The sequence below is a fragment of the Thunnus maccoyii genome, chromosome 20 (assembly GCF_910596095.1).
Source record: "Thunnus maccoyii chromosome 20, fThuMac1.1, whole genome shotgun sequence".
NCBI classification, from domain to species: Eukaryota; Metazoa; Chordata; class Actinopteri; order Scombriformes; family Scombridae; genus Thunnus; species Thunnus maccoyii.
Genome location: NC_056552.1, coordinates 16,684,754 through 16,708,467, shown reverse-complemented (window position 1 = coordinate 16,708,467; position 23,714 = coordinate 16,684,754). Strand labels below are relative to the sequence as shown.

Below are 23,714 nucleotides of genomic sequence, written 5' to 3'. Positions count from 1 at the left end.
AGTCTGACATTAATCCGCAAGGGTTTTGGTCCTCAGCAGGGCAGGGCTCAGGGCCTTGAAGATGAAGCAGAGATGGACTTGTGTGATATAACACCAGAGAAGAATAGAGGAGAAAAATGGAAGGTTGATCAAACAATCTGGTCAGTATGAGTCATAAAAATCCACAGCTTACAGACAAATTGTAGTTCTGCACAGCACTGTCGCGTCTGTATTTTATCATCTGCATCTGTAATCATGTTGCTAACAATACTGAACAATACTGAAAGTGTGTGTGTCAAAGAGCGTGTCTGTACAATTTTGCATGTCTTTGTTTGTGTATACAGCGTGTGTTTTAAGTGTGTGTCCAATCAGTGAGTCTGGAATGTCTCAAGACATTGTGAATCCTGATGATCAACATTGTGATCCTGTGTTACATGTGCTGCGTGCTCAGGGCGCGTTTACTCAAAGCGACTCAGACCGCCTCTGTTGTGGTGAGACAAGAGTCTCTTTTTAATGTCAGACAAAATGTGTGCTTAAGATTCGAGCAATATCAAGGGAGAGGTGACATTTAATCATCATTTAATGGGAAGTTATTCTTTTGAAAGTTGCATCAAAAATGTGTCTAAATAGTTTCTGTTCAGTAACCCCAGATTGTTAACATGGAATAAAATAGTTTTTTAGTATGATAGTTAATAATATCAGTAGCCAGACCATAGCAAATACACACAAACATGGGCACAAAATACACAAGTGGAGATCCCTGCACATAGAGTGTATACTGTTGTATACTACTATATGCTTTGATTTGTTTCTTTTTTTGCATAGCAGATGAAAATGAACCTTTCGGCTAAATCTGGTGCATCACATTGAAGATGATTAATCTGTACTGTCCCTGATAGATACATAAAAGAATCAGAGTAAAAAATATACAAATCATTTATGTGAAAGTGCCTCACTATGTATCGAGATCAACTGAAACCGAAAGACATTGCAAGTGGGAACTTGCAAGACAACTCAGGTAAACATGCTCAGTGTGTGTGTGTGTGTGTGTGTGTGCCCGCATGTGTGCCTGCAAGCCCACTACCCCCCCTCACTGCATCCAGGGGGATTTATTTGACCCCTTATTGCCAGCGGTGAGCCTGTGGTGGAGATGAAAGCATGCCTTCCCAGTGTGGCCCCAGTTTCTATAGCTATGGACACAGACTCACACTGGTCGGGGACAATAGAGGGGCCCTGCCACTCGCCCCTGCCAGAGCCCTCTCCTCTCCCCACCCTATCCGTCACCGCAATCATATTTTCAAAACAATAACACAGCCGGGGGGGTCGGGCATGATTGAAGTGTGTGCGTGTTTGATCTGTTGGTATGCGAGTGTGTGTGTGTGTGTGTGTGTGCGAGAGCCTCCAAGCCCTTTGTGTGTGTATGCATGTGTCTCGATATTTTTAGGCACGCGTTTGTTTCAGCCAAGTGCGAACATGCTTGTTTGACTTGTGTCAGAGTGTCTGTGGCTTCGTACATGCAGTCGGGAAGCAACTGTGTGCGTGCATACTTTTTCTGTGTGTGCAGATGCAAGTGTTTGTGTGTGTGTGCTGCGAGCCAGGCCTTTGATGGCGTGGCCGGAGCGTGCCTAATGTGACTGCTTGCTGGGGTGGGGTGAGATGGGAGGGGGGGGGGGAGGGAGGGGTGGCAGCGTTGAGCCTCCTGCCCTAGTACTGTCTACCCTGCCGTGGCCCAAGGCTCCCCCTGCAAACTTGAAAGGACCAAAGGAATCCCCCCCTAAACCCCCCGACGCCGCCCCCCACATGTTTTCAGAAGGCATGACATCATCCTCTGCACAAAGGGGGCTGGAGCTGGGGTTAATATGGATGTATGTGTGTGCATGGGTGTGTGTGCAGAGTACAAGCCCATCAGTCACAGCATTCCGCTGAAATGCAGGATTTGTCCTTTCTCTTATTTCCTCTTGTGTAAGGGATCCTTCTGTTTTATTCAAACTATCAGTCTGACTCATTTTTGTACCTGCGAACCATCCATTCTTTTATTTTGATGTACCTGAAACCTCCAAGGCCTAATTCCTGCTCTCTGCTTTCTTTCTGAGACTCTTTTATGCTCACTGACTAACATGGATTTGATCCTAAATGTCTGGGGAAAGACAATAAATTGCTTTCAGGTTGTTTGCTAGGCGCAGGGTACTGAAACTGATCCCGAAACACAAAACACCCTCGACTGCCGCTTCTTACTCTCATCTTTGTCTGCTTCCTATAATGTACTGTATTTGTCATCAGGGTTGGCTCTCTTCAGACCAACCCCCAGGCTCCTTTGCATGCAACCAATTCTCAGTGAGGACCCAAGCTGTTTTCCCCAGCATTAAAAAACATGGTGGGTGGGCACTTTCAAACAAATCAGAGAACTGCATAACTATGCAGACGATGACAAATGGCTGACACAGAAAGCATCGGGAATTGGAGCACAAGGATGCTGACCTCCAATAAGAAAAAGTGAAACTTGTGGGACCGTTTTGATTCGATGTATCCCAGTGTTTGGGTCACAGGATTCATCACCTGCATGTAGGTTCCAATTATAAACCATTCATGCATTAATCGGAGAGCTATTTCTATGTAAGTGGTTGGTCAAAATCAGATGTCTCTGTGCTGTGTGTGTGACAGTAAATAATATTTTAAATAACATTATATTTTTTTCAGAGAAATCTCAGAAACAGACATTCATTGAATTATAATCAATTATGTCTCCTTTTTTCAGGAGCTGTCTTGACCAGATATAGTTTAAATATATTTCATGAAAAAAAAGGCCAGCTGGAATTAATAGATAAACAAATGATTTTATCAGATCCCGTTTTACTCAAGCAAGTAATCAAACTAGATTACCAAATGAGGGCCAGATGACACATAATGAAACAGATGAAACATTGAGGAAAAGTTGTGTTTTTTTGTTAATTGCTTGAGTAGAAGGTGAGAATACACACCTTTGTGACAATGACTGTTGTGGAAGGCAAAGGCACAGTCAAAGCCACCAGCATGGCTAATGTCATGGCCACTGAGTTGTAACTGCCACTCCCAACACACACACACAAACACACACACACACACACACACAGAAATCTGCACTCACACACACTTCAATCAGGTTTTGCATTTCAGACACATTCACTTATATAATACACACATACACCTTCCCACACAAACTATTTCTGGGTTACTTTTATCTCCTTCCCCTCTCTCGCTGCCTGTGTCACAAACTTTCTTTGCTCTTGCAAGTGCTGCTCAGAGGTGAGGACTCGTCGCCCTCGCCTGTTTAATGGGCTGTCCATTTGCCAACTGTTCCTTTGGGGGGGCCGGTGCGTCGGGCGTCGGAGCCGGGATTTGAGAGGGAGGGTCGGTGCCGCTGGATCAGACAGATGGAGGGGGGTCCGGCTCCATTCATTTAGCTCTATGAGAACAACAGAGCCCCACTTCAAACAACAAGGACGCAACCTGCTGGCCCCATCGTCTGCGAACGCATACGCAGGCATACGCAGACACACACATGGTGCAACACATGCATGCTCATGTTCAAACACACATGTGCTTTCATTAGAACCTTCTTAAACTGTGTTTAATTATATGTGTCTTAAATCTAAAATTCACCTAAAGGATGAAAACTCAACACCAGACGATAAATATGTCACTGTTGCTGTTGACACTGCATCTATAGCTTATCTGCCACCCTGACACACACATTGACACACGCAAGCCGCACACACATATGCACCACACACTACATACATATGCACAGGGGGGCATGAAAACACAGGCTCCACAGTGCCCACCCCCATTCCCAGCCCTTCTTTCCCTTGGACTCCGTCCCCCCCCTCCCCACCCCCCCACCCGAATTCACTGGCACTTCCAGAAAGCTCTGAGGCGCCAGCGGAGCGGGGCTCATCTCTTGGGAACAATAAAGCCAGATCTTCATAAAAACTTCAAAAAGGCCTCGCCAAGTGTTTTATAGGTGCTTTAAAGGTTTATAGGCCCTGGGGAGGGAGGGAGAGAGAGAGAGAGAGGGAGAGAGAGAGAATGAGAGAGAGAGAGAGAGAGAGAGAAACGAGTGATGCAGTAGTGGCAGGCTTCAATTTTCCCACCCACTGCACACACACAGAAACACGCACATGCCAGCATACATATACATATATGCCTGCTGCTAATCCTCCAGCAAGTGCCAGGCTGAAATCGGACGGTGGTAGGCAGGGTGGGGTGGAGGAGGGGGTGAAACAGGTGATCAGTCGGTGCAGAAATGGAATAGAAGAAGAGGATAAGGGGATGGCATTGGTGGAGAGCTGTCAGAGCAGCCTGCATGTTTTAACTAACAGGATAGTGCATATATTGCAAACTTCTGAGTAATTCAGTTTGAGAGGAGTTTTTTGTGTGTGTGTTAAACCCGTTTGGTTGCACTTTTCCTTTAGGAATCCATCTAGATATCTAGACATTTAAAGTGACCTACAAGGTTGTGTATGTGCATGTGTGTGTGTGTGTGTGTAAGTTATCTGGCTAAGGTGTGGATCAACCCATTGGCCCCTAATCCTCAACGACCTCAGGAGGGGTCAAGTCGAAGAGCACGGAGGTGGGGCACTCTGAGACGGAGGAGATTAGGGCCTGAAGCCTGCTCACTTTCCAGTTAAGATCGGTTGCCGCTTTGGAGGCGGATAGGTTTCGCACACACAAACTGGAACATGGGTTCACATGCAATTAGCAGTTTGGACTCTTCCAGTTCCACCACGGGAAGCACAACAGCCTCTGCCAGTGGAAGTGCTGACGAAATCACCTATCAAATGATTCTCCCAGATACTCTTGGTCGTTGCTCAGCTGCAGATATTTTGATGAGTCACAAGTCTCTGCACCCGAGCTCAGCGCGCTCCACTTTGAATCTCTTTTATGAGAATGAATAGCCACTATTCAGGGCGCTTTTAGAATGTTTTCTTTATAGGTATTCAGATATATGCCAGAGGTTATATTTAGCTCGGGTCCTCCTGGAGTCAGAAGGTTTAAAATTAGGAGGTGTCAGAATTCCAGTACAATTCTTAAGTTACTGTCAATAAACAGTAAAGGGCTGCTCTTAAAGGCGTAGTGTGTTAGCAAGGATGCATTATGGCATGATTTGTGTGTGATAAGCTGCTTGGGAAAGTGTGTTTGTATTTGTCTTGATATAGCACAAAAGTGTAAATCTTCTACATGTGCATTTACACATCTATATATCAAGATTCCCGAGTGCGTGCTGCTTGTGTGCACCAGTGTGTGTTTGTGTGTCCATCTGCACATTAGTGTTTGTAGGATCTGTTGACAGGGAAGCATGCAGCATTTTATTTGCTCAAGGGCTGAAAAAACACATGGCGCTAGCAAGGGAGTGCTGTGATATGAGCCTGCTGAAAGCAACCTGGCTGGGCAGAATTCAACCCTGGGATCACGATTCAACTAAACATTTAAACACACTGTATAATAACAGGGCGGTGCAAGATAAAGCTTTATTTATGGATATGCAAAGATGCATATTCTGCTGCACACTTTTGTTTTAAGTTTTTAGTTCCACTTTATTTAAAAATTATTCACAGCTGGAAGTAAATAGGTAAACAGATATGTATGTAAACAGGCTGGGGTAGTGTGATCACATGTCTTTTTTTTATTTATATTGAAGTGTTTCTTTTTAACATTTATTTTTCTGAATTCAACAGTTGGACCAGACAGAAGGTGAAAAATTTAGTGATACCTAAGTTTTTAAGTGATATCAATTAAGAGATTTAAAAAACATTTCCTGAAATGCGTTAATGAAAAGAGCAAGAATATGAACCCGTCATCGCCCAAATCAGCAACTTCAAAACAGTCTTCGGTTCCCTGAAGTTTAACATCTAGAACTTCTTTAAATGAATATCTAGAGATGATTGAGTCTGACAAAATTATCTAATTTAACTGACAACTTGAGTTAAATTTGCAAGAAATTTGCATTTTGCATCAGACAAGCTAAGGAAGCATCCTATCCTCGTAAAGATCAAGGATGCATAGATCAGATTTTTACTCTCTGGAACATCACTGAGCAGTGTATTGAGACCACCTAAAACTGTTACCATTATTGGAAATGATGATACACTTTGAATTTAGTGTCATTCTGGAGAACACTCTGACAAAGTCATTCTCTGTGAAGTCTGGAGTAAGAAAAGGCTGCATTCTCTCACCAATTCTGTTTCTAATTACCATCGACTGGGTGATGCATCAAACAATATCAGACTGTCCCTATGGGATCCAAAGGACCTTGCTCATACTTGGAAGACCTTGACTTCGCCGATGATCTAGCAGTCGTGTCATCCACTCGTATTCATCTCCAGGAAAAAGTTTGACTGGCTAAGCAATTATGCAAAGTGCACTGGTCTGCACATCAACCAGAAAAACACCCAGGTGATGTGCATCAATGCCCCAACAGTACCCCCCATCACCATTGATGGAAAGGCATTGGAATGCATTGAAGATTTCACATACCTCGGAAGTCTCATAAGCAGTGAAAATGGCCCCCAAAAGACATCAAGACCCGATTTAACAAAGTCAGAGGTGCTTTTAGTCGATTTCGTAACATCTGCAAATCCAAGCAATTCAGCCTCAAAACTAAGATCAGGCTTTACAACAGCAATGTTAAGGCTGCCCTTCTGTTTAGCTCTGAATGCTGGAGAGTAACGACAAATGACACGAGAAAGGTCAATGTTCTCCACAATAGCTGCTTACGTAAAACCTGCAATATCTGCTGGCCTAACAAGATCTCAAATGAGGAACTGTATAGGAAGACAGGCAGCATGAATATGTCCCTTGAGATAAAGAAACTCAGGTTACGATGGCTTGGTCATGTCCTTAGGAGGAAAGAACACCTAAAGTGAGATGAACCCCCAATGGGAGAAGAAAGAGAGGCAGACCAAAACCACCTAGCGAAGGACAGTGATGACAGAACTGGAAGAGATGGGTCTCTCATGGGACGAAGCACAGGGTAAACCACAAGACAGGGTTCAGTGGCGGCGTATAATTGCGGCTTTATGTCCCAGCCGGGACGAAGAGGATAAGTAAAGTAATCGGCCATTTTATAGAGTGGAATCACAAGTTTATTGTGCAGTAAAACGGTTTCTGGTTCTGTTATTAGACCGGCCAAATGAATTTTCTTTCATTATGTCTTCATGCAGAAAGAACTCTTCATGGCATTAATAGACTGCCTCTCAATTGTGTTGGTGATGTAAACTAATGATTAGGAATGGAATGCTTATTGAATGCTGCTTGCTGCTGTTGAGGGTAACAGCACCAGGCTTGAAAAACTATATTTTTTCAGTGTTGAGTATAGTTGAATAAACCTGCATATCTCATCTTTACAGTGCTGCATTGAGAATTTAAAGCTGAGGTAATGCACATCACCCCGAAATTGGTGGGGGATGTCATTATGTCAGGTATTTTCCTAATGCCAACCCTAAACTCCTTTCAAACCTGTTTTAAAATTGACAGTAAAAACACTCCCTTTACATAGGCAATAGTAACATCATTGTTCATCACTGGCGCTACTAGCTTCATGTAGCCATGCCCACCAATTATACTCTGAGATTCTGTCTGCAGCTGCCCACTATTCAGTTGTCATCAACTTGGTGGCAAACACTGATGAGGTCATTGCAGTATAGCGTCTGTAGGAACAAGTGCCCTCTATTTGTCGTTTATTCTCATTCGTAACAAGCGAGTGAGCGGCTTTTTAGAGCGTATCATACATGTGGATGAAACTCCAAACTAAAAGAATAAGCCCCAGAGAAAACCCGATCTACACACGCTTGAAACATAACCATGCTATGCTCCTCACGGATGATGAAGTGTGCCAAAAAATATCACGGGCCCTTGTGGAATTCTCAGCTCTTGAACTAAGACAATGTAAAACAGATAATGCACAGCACTCTCTTTCAAACAGGAAGTATTAAAAGGGTCAATATACACATAAAAGATGTTGTTATTGCTTAGTGGGACACACATGAAGGTTAGACACTTCCTACACTCGTGTGCGGCGATCCGCTAAAAGAGAAGAAACCCACATAAACAACCAAGGCTTTTATTTTGTAATATTCATTTATTGTTCAATAAAAATAGATTTTAAAAAAGTGACGTGATGTCTCCTTCATGACTTCGCCTGATGGATCTGCCAACAGCTCCTTGTAAACATGGGGCTTTATTTTATTTTTTGACTGGAAAGGGAATTTATACCCCTCTCCTCCCCTTTAGCCCGATCTTGAGGGAAACTCCTGCCTGTGACTTCACTGACTTTTTACCTCCATAGTGGTGAAAGCCCTACACTCACTTACTTTCACATTTAGGGCAGATACAGTACATTCAACCCCCGGTCTTATTTGTCTATGTACACGGTTCTGGTTGTGTGTGATTCTTCTTTTTCATTTTTTTTTTTTTGCAGTTGGCCCTTGTAAAAACTGCTTTTAAACAATGCAAATAAAGAAGACATCTAAGCGCTAACACAAGAGTTCAAGCCATCAGTAAAACCAATTACAACTTAGAACATTAGTTTCTCTTAAGACATTTTTATACAGTAGTTACACGTAAACACATCTTTGAAGGTGTAAGGAAACTAAACTCTGTAAACACTTTTGTCATGTCAGCGACACCGCTGTTAACTCCCCCTGCGACAGGTTCTACATCATCCTGTGAGCCTGCATTGCTACAGTAACTGAGGCCAGGTCCACAGACTTCACTCAACAAAATCCCCTCATGTGGACTTTTCTGGTGCTACATTTATTATAACGGTATGACGCTGCTGCGCCTGGTTGACTTTTTAGAGCAGGAAAAAAAGTATGTCATCATATGCTGACAAAGAGTTGATATAAAAAAAGGAGATAAAGTACAACAACCTGACGTTTCTGTGTCCATGTGATGTGGAGTTTTATGTAAACAATTCAAAGACTGTTGCGAGGTTTTATATACTGTATACTGCAGTGTGAGCAGAGAAACCAAAACTTGGCACAGGTTCCCAAAAATTAGCTGAAAGGGATGGTTTAAGTTTTTAAGAGGCATGATTTATTGTGCAGTTTATGTGGCTCATCCTGCATCAGGTAATTGAGGTAATTGACATATTAGAGGCAGAATTTGTGGTTACACGGGCTTGAATATTTTTGTATCCATCCTGCAGTAAAGTCCCCTCATATTTAACTTATTATGAAGCATTTTAGGAGACAGTTTGGAATATGCGGTACGTGACTTTGCTTACAAACGTTGGGCCTCTTAACAACTTGAGTCATCCCTTTCACACCCCATCCCTTTGGGAAACGCTGCTCTAGACTGACGGGCACCATTTTCTGATGCATTTGGGAATACCACTGAACCAAACACAACAAAAAACACTGAACTGGTTAACTTTTAGCACAGCATGACTACAGTACTTTAGATGTACTCAGCACAACTCTGAAAAGTTTACATGCTTTTTCGCATTCGATTAGAAAAACAAAAACAGTCAAGTATTGCTTGTTTTTTTTTCTCAGTTTTGAAAATCCAAATTAGCTGGTTTTATTTTGTGTTACTTCACAAGATGAGATGATCGTATTAGTTGGCTACACTACGACTGAGTCCACTATACAGAGGATTTGCTGCTGCAAAAGAGAGAAAAAGAGCACCAGAGAGTCAGTGCCAGGTTCTAAAAGATGCAGCCTCCACCCTCCTCCACGCCCTCTCTCACTCAGTCTCAGTCAAGCACTCTCTCCCTTTGCTTGGCTGCTTCTTCCAGACAGTACAGTGGCCAGGAGCAGTTGAGTGACAGGCTGACGGGCCAAATCATCGGGCCGATTGCGTCCCCAAGCGGAGACGCCAGCCCCCCTCTGTACTTCTCCCTTCCTTCCTGGCCTCTGGGCCTGGTCCAGAGCCCACATCCTGGGAACATGGGGCCGGGCGGCTGCAGCCGACAGCTCTTTGGGAATGACACAATGAGAGAGTTCATAGGAAAAGCCTTGTGACCCGCGTGTGGCTGGGGAGGCGATGATGCTGCCCATGTCGTTTTGGCAACATGCACGGCCCGATGTGTTGGCGTCAATCATGCCAGAAGTCAAAGAGACGCTCTATTAATCTTGCTCAGCATCACAATCTTTTGCCCAATGATTTCTGACAGCTCAAAAAACTGCTTTCTCTTTGTTCTGTTTCGTTATTGTTCATTTGGTGTCCATATGAGGATCTCTGATGTTCATAAAAAAGAGGAAAACACATTTCATGGAAACAGATTCTTGGAGTAGCATTTCAGATAACAACGCAACAGAAAATATGACAATGTCATAGCTGCAATTGTGGACAGTAACACCTCAAGTCAGAGAGAAAAAGGTGCGAGTGTAAGAGCCTGTGGACAGTTTGTACAAATGTTCACTTTTGATTAAGGTGACTGTTCAGTCATTTCAATACACATTTCTCAAAAGAGAATCTGCACAAGGAGTGACCTCTTAAATTATTTCTTTGTCTCTCACTCTCCTTAAAGTGTCACACTGTGGTGGCCCGGCTGTGTTTGAGCGCTAGTGGTGAATACTCCTTAATACGAACGCACAGCTTGCCCCTAAGCCAGGGGTTTTGGAGCTCCAGGGGACAGAAGTCATCCTGAAGCCACTTTTCTCTGTTGTCCACAACCAGAACAAGGCCAAAGTGCTTCAATTGTTCAGGACTGTAGTACACACACTTCTCCTGTTCACTACTGCTTCCGCTGCTGCCCAGCATGCGCCGAGACACAACGTTCATCTCCTGCACCACCAGCTGGACCATCTCTCGCGCCGACGTGCCTCGAGTTACACAAAGCTGGAAGAGAGTAGAAGAAGCAATTGTTCAACTTTTGCCAGCATGTCAAAAACACAGCAAAAGTTTAAAGGTGAATTACTTCAATATGTCTTTTTTTTTTTTTTTGTAAGATTTTTTACGGCATTTTTGCCTTTATTGGACAGTGGACAGCGATAAGGCAGCCAGGAAACAAGGGGAGAGAGAGATGAATATGACATATAACAAATGTCCCTGGCTGGAATCAAACCAAGGACATTGTGGTTATGTGGCATGCGCGGTAACCATTTGGCAACCGGGTTGCACCATTAATTACTTCAACATGTCTAAACATATCAATACCTTAACACTGGTCTCCTTTGGCAGGCCTGTGCGGTACTGTGGGTACACTCTGAGTGTGGTGTGACAGCCTTTCCTGAGGGCAGCAGGTGATGGTGAGGAGAGCCTCTGGGTGCCGCTGTCCTCTGATAATGTACGTGCTGGCGGAAGTTGTGGTAGGCAGCGCTCAGCTGAGCAACAGCGGTCCACTGACGAGGGCCGGTGCCACCTTCGCTGTGGTGAGGTGGAGGGCGAGGGGCAGGTGGTGTGGTAGGAGTAAGGCTGGTGGTGGGCTGAGGTGGCAGAAGGGAACTCCAGGCTGCTGGTTCTCACACAGAAGGCCTGTCTCTTCTCTGTGATGTGTAAAAGCTCAATCTGCCTGCTGGGCAAGATGAAGTCACTGTCAAACAGCTCCGGCGCACCCCTCCGCCTTTCCCCTCCGCATCGAACTCCTCCCCCTCCTCCGCACCTTTCGACTTCCCTCCCATGCTGTGGCTCGGAAGCCTGGAGGACGTCTGGCGTGGAGTCCCTTAGTGCTCCCCCTCCACGTCCACCCCCGCTGAGACACATCCCTCCTCCTGAGCTGCTCCCGTCACTACGCAGGAAGCCACGAGGCTCCAGCGGCGCGGAGGATGAGAGGGGTGAGGGGGGCAGGAGGTCCAGCTCGCGGGGGCTCTGGGCACGGCTGGAGTCATAGTCACTGTCGGTGGTGAGGAAGACTTCAGAGGAGCCCTCCTCGTCTGACAAGCCAGCAAAATCTGCAGAATGTGAAAAATATGACTATTTATTAACACATCAGATTGTGTGCATGAGGTCATAAAAATGAGCATTTTAAAGCAAAATATTATCAGCCTCTTATATGTTAATGTTAATTTTAAATGTCTTGTAAGTTGAATTTGACGTGTCATGTAATTCTTGTCTGACCTGAGTGTTTGCGGCAGGGTTCAGGTGAAGGCATGGGGGAGGGCATAAAGTCTGGTTGGGAAGAAGTGGAGGGAGGTTTGTCTGGCATCACTTCCTTGGAAAAGTCGATTATCCAGCTTATGGAGATGCCTCCCGTTGGCTGCTTGTAGCGGGCATACTGCAAGGCGTCCATGATCCATCTCGCATCACGCCATACCTCCTCCATTTGCTGTTGTAAAGTCACCAAGATCATTACTGGATTAATATGGATCCAACTTGTACAAATAATTGTCCTACAGTAAATAGTTACTAGACCTAGATGTTGCAGCAGGATGTAGGAAAACAAGATTCATATTCCAGCTGTATGACCCTTCACTAACTGGTCCTACCTGCATGTGCTCTTGGACCTGCTGGTGTTTCTTCTTAGCAGCAAGAAGCTCAGCCTCAGAGAAAGCCTCCCTTAGTGTCTGTTGGGACATGAGGGACTCCAGCTCCAGCAAAGCTGACACCCTGCAGTACTGGCCGATGAAACTGGGGCAATAGGCGTTAAAATGGACTGGAAGGAAGAAAGGAAACCAAGATATGAAAAATTGGAACAATCTGCAGTGTATCACCAAGTGACGAATGAAATGTGATAAACAATTATGTGAAAAAACACAAAAACATATACACTCAGAAACATCTATTTATGCCAAATGTTTGCATAATGTAATTTTGATTATGTGTGGTTGTGAACTCATTTTCAAATTTTGCACACTCACTCAGTTCAAAGATCTGCAGGGGTAGTGTGAGAAAGCCAGAGCGGGGGGAGTAAGGGTTATTCTGACCAGGAGCTGTGCAGACTTCATCTGAGGGTGGCAGGAGGAGCAGGAAGGACACTTTCTCCCCAAACTCCACCACTTCCTGGCTGTATATTCTGAAATCCTGCACCTGGAAACACAGACAGGAGATCTCAGTGGGCCTTTGGAACCAGAGCAGACTGGATAAATTTCACTAAATTTTAAACAGATACAAAATACTGACATCATATCCAATAAAATCTTACTGTAATCTTTCATTTTAATATGCATGCAATTGTCTGTTTGTGCAAGATTAAAATGATCAAGAGAATTAGCTTAACACTTCCTTTTGTTTTTTAAAATGTATGTATTTTAATGCCATTTCTGCATGTATTTGATTGATCCCTGGCTGCAGTCAAACAAGGGACGTCACAGTTACAGAGTATGGATTCAACATGAAGTCATGTAAACCCATTTTCACTCATTCATGCATGGAACCTGAGGCTCAAACTCTGTAGAGTGGAATAAAGTAAGAAATAAGGCAGCTGAATGGTTTGTTATAATCAGGGGTTGTTGTATATGTTGTATATCATTGTGTGGGAACAGGACTAAGGTCAAATCCATCTTCGGTTGTCTATCACCCACTATATATACATATATATATATATGCATGTTAAAACTGATGTAACTTTTCATTGTACTAGCAGTCTGTTAAGTTCAACATATTGCTAGAGTCCTGCTGGTGGAACAGTGGGTGGTAAAAGGTTAAAGCCAAATGGACAATGATTGCCATTGTACTGGAATTCAAACCATGTTTTTTTACAGAAATCATGTAGAATTAGTGGTCTAACCAGAACTGGCTCGCTACCCATTGGAATCATTTTCATTGCTTTGAGCTCTTGCTACTGCCTGCTTGTGCTCAGCTGTATAGTTTTTGAGGAGCTGCTACTGGCTCCATGTTATCAGTCAAAATCATTCTACACAAATATGTGTTGTCTCGCTATAGAACCATATTACACTTATTAAGTCACACAGTTTTACTTTTTTGTTTTTTTATTTATTTTTTGGACCCTGGCCTCGCTCTGACCTGATTGCCAGGGACATTGATGTGGGCCATTAGGTCCTTGATAGCACTGCGCAGGTCCTGTAGGAGGCAATGTGGAGCACTCTGTACATCATGGTCCATTTCCAACGACTCCTCCAGAGAGCTGAGGGCCTGCAGCCACTGCCACTCCTCTCTGAAACAACAAGCATGTAGAACATACACTCACACGGTGCATCATTCCATGTCACAGGTATCACTTTCATTGTTTTCCAGCTTAGTTAGGTGCTGTGTTTGGTAGAAACCCCTGGCCCAAACCCTGACACACTGAGTCACATTAACTGGCCAGTAATCCCCACCTGGAGACGTTGCTGTTGTCCCGAATCTTGGTATGACAGAGGACACTGGGGAGTTTCTGGGGTACCAGCGCTCTGATCTGCTCCACTGATGTACACAGCTTCAAGTAGCCCAGGTATAAGCCTGGGGACAACAGCTTCCTGCTCCGCCTGTGATATGCCAGCTTCTCCTGAAAAACAGCAGGTGGACAGAGACTAGATAAGAGGTGGGATTGGTAGTTTTGACTGGGGCTGATTATAGCCGTGATACTGACTGCATTCATTATTATATATTTTTTTCTCCATAGGCACATTTATTTAAATTATGTTGTTTTCATGTTTTGCTGTTGTTAGTCCTTGAGAGACTTCAGTCTAGAGTTGTTCCAACATGTTTAAAGTGGAAATCAACACTACAAAATAGCCCTTCAGCGCATTTTTATGTGTTTCATCATACAATTTGTTCATAACTGGCCGCAAAACAAATATTTCAGTGAACTGTGGTTTTGCCAAAGGGAGTCTCCACCATTGTTTTGGAACCACAAGACCAAACCAACTTACACTGGAGACAAAACAGCATTGCAACAATGGTATCAAGTTTACCGGGCTATATAGACAAAATCAACTTGTGGTTTGGTTCCAGATTGTGGTCGTTCTGAACGAAACACACAACAACAACAATTAGCTGGATTTTCATCATCTTGTCCACTATGCTGAAATTTAAATGTAATTTTCCAATTGCCACTGCTTGAATGAGCAGCATTAAAAGTAGAGGGGTGTTGAGATGATTAACATGCTGGGTTGGCATGGATCCAAGATTTGACCTGAAATCTGGCATTTTAATTGATCTGACGGCAGGTCAATTGAATATGTGTCCTTACAAAGAAGGTGACAAACAGAGGAGGGGAGCCATGATGATTGTTTGTCTAAATAAAGAGTGTCTGCACAAGCAGCACTTGTAATTGGAAGCACATTTCAATTTAGAGTCCTATTGTTTCAGCCACAGAGCCTCATGTTTATGTGTTTTCTGTGAATGAGAGTTTAAAAAAACATGACATTGATTCTAATAAATAAATGTTTTCCAGTACTTTTGGGGTCATTTTGTTGTTGACAAAGTGCCTTACACTACACTGTTTCATCTTGCTAAATCTCCGGGTAACAAAAAAATGTGAAGAATGAGCTTGATAAAAACCACAACCACTGCTGACAGACCCTACTACCATTCCTAACTGCCGTGGAAGCAGCCTGTCTCCAAAACAAAAGCAAAAATAACCAATTTTTCAAAAGTGAACTGAAGTGAACTGCCTATTCCCGTAGGACGTACGTGCAGTGTGATGAGAAGCATGTCCAAGGCAGTGGGCTCCTCTGGGGATGAGATGGACTTGCGTTGTAGCTGGAGTTTGCAAAGCTGCGTCCAGCGCACCCCATCCAGGTTTGGACAGGCGCTCATGTCCTTCAGGAGCACCAGCAGGGCGTTACCGTGCTTGTCTTTGATTGGCTCAAAATACACCTGACCTATGTCCTGGGTTCCCAGCATTCCCTGAGGAAAAACATCAGATAATAATTGCACAGCTGTTAAATTCTCTTTATTGACAACTTGCTGTAGATGTCCTTTGCACATAACTTCTTTTCTATGGTTCTGTTTAGAGCAGGAACAACTGTCCATACAGTATGGTGGTGATAGAATGAAGGTAAGGTATTTCAATTTTTTGACAAAATTGATTAATTCTGCAGCAAAACTGAAAAAAATAACTAAAAGATAACACATTTTCAATTACAATTCCACAGTCCTAATAGTTTGTGATGTTGAGAGTGGGTCATTGTACTACCTGTAGATGGGAGACAGCTTGCAGCATCTTGAGGCGTGTCTGCAGAGTACAGGAACAGGACGACTGGGAGGGACTGAGACACTGTTGCAGCCAGGGAATCTCCTCCCATAAGTAGGATACCTGGTGCAGGGACAGGAAGCACCCATGTAAAATCATGTTTCAATCATAACAGATTCATAACATCAGCTCCATGGTCTATTGTTCTGTTTGCAGCTGAGTATTAATAACTGATGAGTATGTAATTTGTTAAAATTGTGTACCTAAAAAGTAATAATTGTCAGTTGATTTATCCCATTGTATGTGTGCTGGTACATTTGACAAAGTTTTAAAATAATCTGTTAGTTATATAATTAGTTTTGCCTTCACTTCATCAGTTATGCCACTGGTTAACATTTTATGTCAGGAGAATTCAACACTAACTACTTTTTTCTTTATTTCTCTCTTTCCTTCCTTTATTTTTTCCTCCTGTCTTTGCTTCTTTCCTTCATTTTTTCTTTCTTTCTTCCAGTCTACCTTGGTAAACCAGAGGAAGTCCTGCATGAGGGAGCTGGAGTAGGAATCTTCAACCTCCACAATAGGAATCTGGTCCTCTGGAGTCACCAAGATATTATCATCTCTGTAGAATATGGATGTCAAATAGAGTCCTCTGAAAAGTAACAGAAAAAGTATATGTTACAGTAGATACACAACAGATTAGTTCATTGCAACACCGAATGAGTAAAAATATCAGAATAAGTACAGATTTATAAAAATGCAATAATTATACTTAGTTAGTGGCTGGCATAAAAACCATGACTGGCATTTATGATGCAAAGTCAGTAATATCTTTTCAGAGTTCATGGAGGAATAATAATAATTTACCTTTTCAAGCTTTTAACAAATTTGCTGGTGGGTTGAAAGAGGTGGCGCAGGCTTTTGGATACTGAGTGCTTCCTGCCTTGTGGTGGAGCTTTGCACTGTTCTGTGTGGAAAGAAAACAGACAAGACATAATATCATAGCTGCGGAATTACTCTGAGTTATAATATGGGAAATATCTTGACGCTTAAAGTCAGGACACTTGTGAGAAATTGTGCCATGACTCTGACTGGTTGCCTGAATGAATACCCCTGTCCTGACAAACTCTAGAAACATCTCTTCCACTGACAGGCCGTTACCTAATTGACAACAAACCTGACACGTCCAACAACATGGTCAAAGTGGAATGTTCTTTGACATTTCATGCGCTCCAGTGGCGCGGCACCATTTGACAGTCATGCTGCCTGCCAACAGCAGACTATGGGCCTTGAGGGAACCACTAGCTCCCGTGTCCCAGAGGGACACTAACTGTGTATATGTATATGTGTGTGTTTACCTGCACATACTTTAGCTGTTGGAGCATGGCATGTCTTGAGCTACAGCCATATGATTGGAGCCAAGAAGCTGTAGTAATTTGTGTGTGTGTGCCTGTATGTGTCTTAACCCTTCGCCACTCACTGACAGGGAGGTCAGTTAAGTCTGTGGGGACATGTTTATTTTTAGTGGGCCTTTAGGGGGTTGGAGGCGAGAGAGGGAGGTGTGTGTATATATGTATGTGTGTGTGTGTTTGTGTGGGCGCCTGTTGGTGAGATAACGCACCTCCCAACTCATTAGAAACCTTCACAGATTCCCTCCCCCTTCCCTCCCCTCCCAGGTGATCTTACTCCAGCCCCAGGCCACTTAAAGTCAATAAATCCCCCCATTCAGGACCCGAAAAGAACTAATTTTCTCTTCAGGTGGACGAGACGAGGTGGAGTAACAAGAAAAAACAGCACCCCTCGACCCCTCTCACCTCCCCAAATTTCTCTCCACTCATGAGTCTGTTCAGTTCCAGTCCTCCTGGACTCAGTCCCTGTTTGACACTGAGTAAGACAGACAAGTAGGGCTGACTGCTGGGGTGCCTGTGTTAGTCAAGGCCTCTTTCACAGTTTAATTAATAGTGTTTGGACAAGCGGGAGAGGGTGGCGTGGGCTATAAGCTGGCCTGCGTTGGGGTGTGCATACATGGACATGTGGGAGAGAGACAGAGTTGAAAGAGCGAGCATGTACTTATATTTGTGTCTGTTCATGTACATGTGTATCTATGTGTGCGCCTGTCTATCTTTATGTGTGTATATGTATGGACAGTAGACAGGACGACTGGTGGGCTGCGGGGGTTGGAGCGGCGGCGGCGGCAGTGGGGGGGGGGAGGCAGCAATAGTCAGTGTTAATTTATGCCCTCTCCCGACTCCAGCCCGGGACTCGTCTCTTACAGGAATAACAAACATGACCCCGGGACACGCCACCTCAGCTACCGTGCCTGAACTCTCAAGCTCAATCAGTCGCCGTCTGAGGAACCAAGAGGCACTCAATACTGACTATTATATTGCATCTTGCCCTATTGCGAATACGGTCTAGCCACAGTGGACAATAGTAAGTGGGTGAGTGTGTTTAAAAGCGTGGGTGTGAGAGACAACTTGCTCAATGCTAAATGTAGTTTCCCATCGTGTAAAAGAGTCAGTGTGGACAGGTTTTGACACTTATGGGAGCAGCTTACAACCAGCAGTGTTTGGGGATATAAACAGTTTGAGTGTGAGAGGAGTTGATCTGCATTTTGTCAGAAAGAGAGAGAGGTATTCAGCAGAGGAAGGGCTGAGTCATGGAAAGACGCATAAGGGAGTGGGGAGCTGTTGAGACAGAGGGGAGGGTATTATTTTTGAGGTGGCATGTCATCTTAGGGTGTATGGCCCCCGAAGTACTTGTCGTGCCTGAGATTGTAAAGTGTCTGTCAAGGTGAGATGAAACATGGCAATTGGCGAGATGTGTTACACCTGCGGGTTGAACCGAACATTGCTCATGTTCCGTGTTTGTTTACACCAAGAATGTTTCTGAAACATGAACTAGACGGTGGCTAAAAATTCAGATGTGTTTGTTTAAAATGTGACGGGTGTAGTGAAAACGACAGAGGCTCAGGTTAATGTCAGAAGCTCATACCTCGGCTCAGACTGCATTTCACTTCAACTGATACATCAGTGCTGATCTTACGCTTAGGGTCAAGTGTATTTGTAGTCGTCTAGTTTTAAGTTCTTAGTCTGTTTGCCGCATGAATTCCAAAGCTAAACCCAATGGTAGTTTAAAACATCTTTGAGATAACATGTGCTCATATGTAGTTCAATGAGTACAGCAAGTCACTGTCACTGCTAGGTTTTGGGGGTTCGGGTTTCACCAGGGGTCAACCATGCAAATCGTTAAAACTCTCACATTACTGTTCAGTCTTTTAGGTAAACGTGCCCAACAAATCGATCAAAAAGTTGTTGATACCATGGCAGACACAGTGGCGATGAGCTTCTTTTATCTGGCCGAGTAGCTGGTCTAGCACCTCCTTCTGGCCTCTCTGACGGGGAGCACGACCATCGATATCCCTCCAACCTGCAGACAGACACGGGAGGAAAATTTGACAAGATTGAATCTCTAGAGCAGTCCCTTCAAATAAAATATACATAATGATGGGAAAGCAAAGCTGATGAAATGAAGGTGCTGTAAGTCTGACAAGGTTATAAAATATCGTGCTGTTGTGCCCTGATTGTAAGGCTGAATACACTATTTGCTAATGGAGGACCATAGAACTAGCTTAGACTTACTCTAATTGATTTCCACTATATAGTCATAAAACAGCCAGGATTTACTCAATTTAACTCTGTATATGCTTTAACGCATTTATTTATATGAGGTGGCAACTTGGGGATATCAGGTATTACTGTAGTTACAGTCTTCTCTGTGTTTATCAAAGAACTTCCAATAGTCCCTAATGACAGTCTGAACATAACTGGAACAAAGAAAGATGTCTCTCTTTGTTCTATATAGTTTTCTCTGTGGGGCCATGTTTTCAGACTAACTGCCTTTAGTCCATTGTAGATCAGTCCAGAACTTTATTCTTTCTTTTTCAAAAGGTACACAAGCCAGCATCGACTACTTTCAGTCATTTCCTTCTTTCATTTACAATGCTTGAAAGAAAGATGGTAGTTTTTGAGTTCTGACTGAGATTGTGCTCACAGAGCAATGTTTGAATACATAAAAATGATTTGGTTTATTTGAAATTGGTTAACCTGGATCTAGGGATGATGGGGTAGTAACTTTAATTAAATGGAAATAAAATTGATTTCTTGTTTGAAGTTTAATAGGAAACCTGTTCGTATAAAGCATGCCGCAAAATGACACTGCTCAATAGCAGCCTCCCAGAGGCTGTTAAAGTGAATGAAATGGTCGCTATAATAAGGATGATTTATTTTATTTCAGTGATTTTGATTGTAGTAGAAAAATCACTATTATTTAATACTTAGCTGATGTGACAGCTAAGATTCTAGAGGAGGTAAGTTTGGGTCTTACTCATGCTTAGGACCCCCAAAATGTTCAGGTCCTGCTCCTGAGGCTCCCAGTTGTAGGAGTGCAAGGTGTTTGAGATGGCCTGCTTCTGCAATAGTTCTAGTGTGTGTACTATAGGAAACAGCACCCAAACACTGACTCTATATAAATACAGACAACACGTCTCCACCTCCCACCGTTATGCAAAAGTGAAGCCAAAATATCTCCTTGCCGGGAGCTGCCATCTTGCTTGTGTGACGTGCACTAGAGTCGGGCGACGGGATGACGTCCCGTTGGACACGTTCCCTCAGCCATCCCGCCACCTGATGAAGGTTTGAGAGTGGCTATCACAGCTGTCAAATCATGATGCCACACCTCCTTTTCATATTGTCAAATAACTAATTAAAAACAAACTTATCAGAAAAATTTAATTTTCACAAACATCAGCGTGATAAGAACTTCCTAAAATCATGAAAACTATCTTTGGGAAAAATGTATTTTACGTGTACTTTGATTTTTAAGTTTAGCGAATGTCCTGTTCGCTAACATGGAGGGGGCGGGATTTATGACCTATACTGCAGCCAGCCACCAGGGGGTGATCGAGATGTTTTGGCTTCACTTTTGGGGAGCTGTCATGACCTCCATATTTATATACAGTCAATGCACCCACCCCAGTGTGAGAAAGCTGTGGTTGGCTGAGGGACAGATCCACTGAGCACCACTGCTACAGGCTGCCCTGTACATATTTGGGCTCAGAACAGTCGGTATGTACACACACACATTCGCGCACACACACATATACGCACACACAAACACACTGTGGCTGGCCCAGTGAAAAAGGAAAGTAACACACCACACATTGCCTACCAAAGTAAAAAGACTGAAAGTACAATTAGTACAACCTTTATCTCTGACTCTTTCTACTTCTTTTTGGGTCCCTTTGTTATTGCTTTTTTCTTGTTTCTCTCTTGCAGTTTCCCAATCATACAGAGACACTTACAAACACTTCAATCCCTCCATTATAAAACATTGAAAACCTACTTATTATACATTATTACATTATATATTACAAACACACACAAAAACACAAGCTTTCCCTTCCCTCCTCACAGAAAGTGATCCTTTAGCACCTCTGTCTTCTGTGTTAGCAAGCCAGCATCCCTTGCTTGCTCACTGGAGGATGTGTCAGCGATAACCCACCCCCCTACCACCACCATCACCCACCACTCACACCCCCACCACCCTCACCCCAACTCCCTCTCCCGGAGCCCCCCGGAGGGCGCGTGGGACTGAAACACGGTGAGCTCTATTCCCGGAAAGGTGCCTGTCCCGACAGGACAAGCGGGCCCTTTAATGGGCGTCCACGGCCCGGTATAAGGCCCCCACTGTTGGGGCTGCGCCGCGCGCTACAGCACAGACATGCAAATATTTCCAGTGGTAGGCCCAAATGGAAAACACAAACACGCAACATCGAAATTAGCTCTGAGAGAGGGAGGAAGGTGGGAGGGAGGTGGACAGTTGAAAAAAAGAGAGGGAAAGCCCAGTCTCTTAAAATGAAGACACACACACACACTTGCTGAAAAACACGATGTGCTGATGAGGACAAACATGTTCATGTGTTCCCCAGATGTGCCATGAGTGTGCCAATATGCTCACAATCACAGTACCTATGTTCACTCTCCTAGTAGGTGTGTACCAACTGTGTAGACTTTACATGCTGCACATAAACAGCAACCATAAGACTCATCTCATAAATCAATACACTGAATTAATTACTTCACATGAAATAATGACAAAAACAACAAATATAATCGTATTTGGCCAAACCTAAAAACTATATACTAAGTATATAGTTCAATGAAATCTGTCCATAGTAACTTATTTGAAAACCTAGATAGATAGATAGATAGATAGATAGATAGATAGATAGATAGATAGATAGATAGATAGATAGATAGATTGATAAAGAAAGAGGGAAAAGGAGAACGAGGGTCAGAGCTGCTGTGGTGAGTCAACACCTCAGCTGTTGTTGCACATGACTTCACGGTTAACTTCTTGGCTGAACCCGGGCAGCCTCTTCTGCCAGCCAGCCCCAAACATCATACTGAGGCTATGGTTACACTCTCTGACGTCTGCACTGGGGGTCCCAAAAACCCACCCAGCCTACTGGCCGGAGGATGGTCCAGCTGTCAGCCCCTCTAATGATATCAAAGCGATGTTGGAATGACGTTGGAATAAAGCTGGAATAACCAAATCAGGTGAGTGGATGTGAAATTACGCAATGTTCAAGTCCCTTTGTGTATGGGAAAGTTATGACAGGTTGTACCATTTATTCAGGACACACACAAAACACACACACACACTCATCTTGCAGCTAAGTGCTCCGTGAAAACAGGGGAACTTGTTTGGAACGGTTGTCAACTGGAAATTACATGTTGTGCTTTTATGTGAAATGAAGACACACACACATGAACACACACATACACAATGGAGACTTACTGGAAGGTGCAGCGCAGGCAGGGGTGGAAACTAGTGGAGGCCCCCAGCCCTTCATGTTGTAGGCTGACACCTGGACATAGTAGTAGGTCCCCTGGAAGGACAGGACACATGACAATTAAGGCAAAAGTAAGGCCGCGCATACTGCTATGACCAAAAAAAAACATCACGTCAGTAGATGTATGTTATGTGTAAAACCATATATGTATCTATCTGTGCGGTTGAGAGCATCTGTTTGTCTCTTGCATGTGTATGTTAGTGTGGAGGGCGAAGGGTCAATCAAGATTCTCTGTCTGTCTCTGTACCCAGTGTGCAGACAGCAGGCCTCTGTCTCTCCTTTCTCAGCCAGATCAATCAAATTGCCAGCCGACACTTCCTGACCTCGCCTTGACCCCTGTCATGTGACAAGAGTGAGCCCTGGCTGGCAGCAGGGGTCTTAGAAGGGGGAAGGGGTTTCTCTCACACAATAACAAACAACCAGTGGAGCGTCCATTTGTCTACATGCCCGCTTAAAAATGCCAAACATAAATCAGGTGGCAGGCTACCAAGCTGCTCTTTTTATCATTTTGGAGGCTGTTTTGCAACTGTTGCTTGTGAATGGTCAGGAGCCAAGACTTTGAAAAAGCAAATAAACTGTGTTTTCCAATTGTGTTTTTAGCAGGGCCACAAGTCTTTCACCCCCCATCATCTGAGATAGATGGTGACTACAACTTGTATGTGGAGTTTGATGTATGTAATAAAGAAGAGTCACTTGGGAAATGCCTTCAAATGTCGCCTCAAGCTCATGTGTAAATAATATCAGGGGTCTTCATGTGGGAGAATAGCTTCTAAATTTTTTATCGGTCAGCACCAGCAGCTGGAGAAGCTAGAGCTTAGCGGTTCT

The 23,714-nt window shown here is 43.8% G+C and overlaps 1 protein-coding gene across 2 annotated transcripts in view; it reads right to left on the bottom strand.

Moving 5' to 3' along the window:
* Window positions 1-8,061: 8,061 nt before the first annotated feature.
* The window catches only part of LOC121886601 (ankyrin repeat and fibronectin type-III domain-containing protein 1), a 58,381-nt gene continuing 42,728 nt past the window's right edge, over window positions 8,062-23,714 (bottom strand). For both annotated transcript variants that reach the window (XM_042396718.1, XM_042396719.1), the window contains 13 exons: window positions 22,835-22,925; window positions 19,295-19,402; window positions 16,841-16,940; window positions 16,493-16,625; window positions 15,980-16,099; window positions 15,475-15,690; window positions 14,178-14,344; window positions 13,864-14,014; window positions 12,759-12,927; window positions 12,387-12,553; window positions 12,019-12,226; window positions 11,119-11,852; window positions 8,062-10,800 (listed from right to left, as the gene is read on the bottom strand). In XM_042396718.1, coding sequence (XP_042252652.1) covers window positions 10,492-10,800; window positions 11,119-11,852; window positions 12,019-12,226; window positions 12,387-12,553; window positions 12,759-12,927; window positions 13,864-14,014; window positions 14,178-14,344; window positions 15,475-15,690; window positions 15,980-16,099; window positions 16,493-16,625; window positions 16,841-16,940; window positions 19,295-19,402; window positions 22,835-22,925 — 2,673 coding nt within the window. In that variant the 3' untranslated portion in view covers window positions 8,062-10,491. The remainder of the gene's footprint in view (window positions 10,801-11,118; window positions 11,853-12,018; window positions 12,227-12,386; window positions 12,554-12,758; window positions 12,928-13,863; window positions 14,015-14,177; window positions 14,345-15,474; window positions 15,691-15,979; window positions 16,100-16,492; window positions 16,626-16,840; window positions 16,941-19,294; window positions 19,403-22,834; window positions 22,926-23,714) is intronic.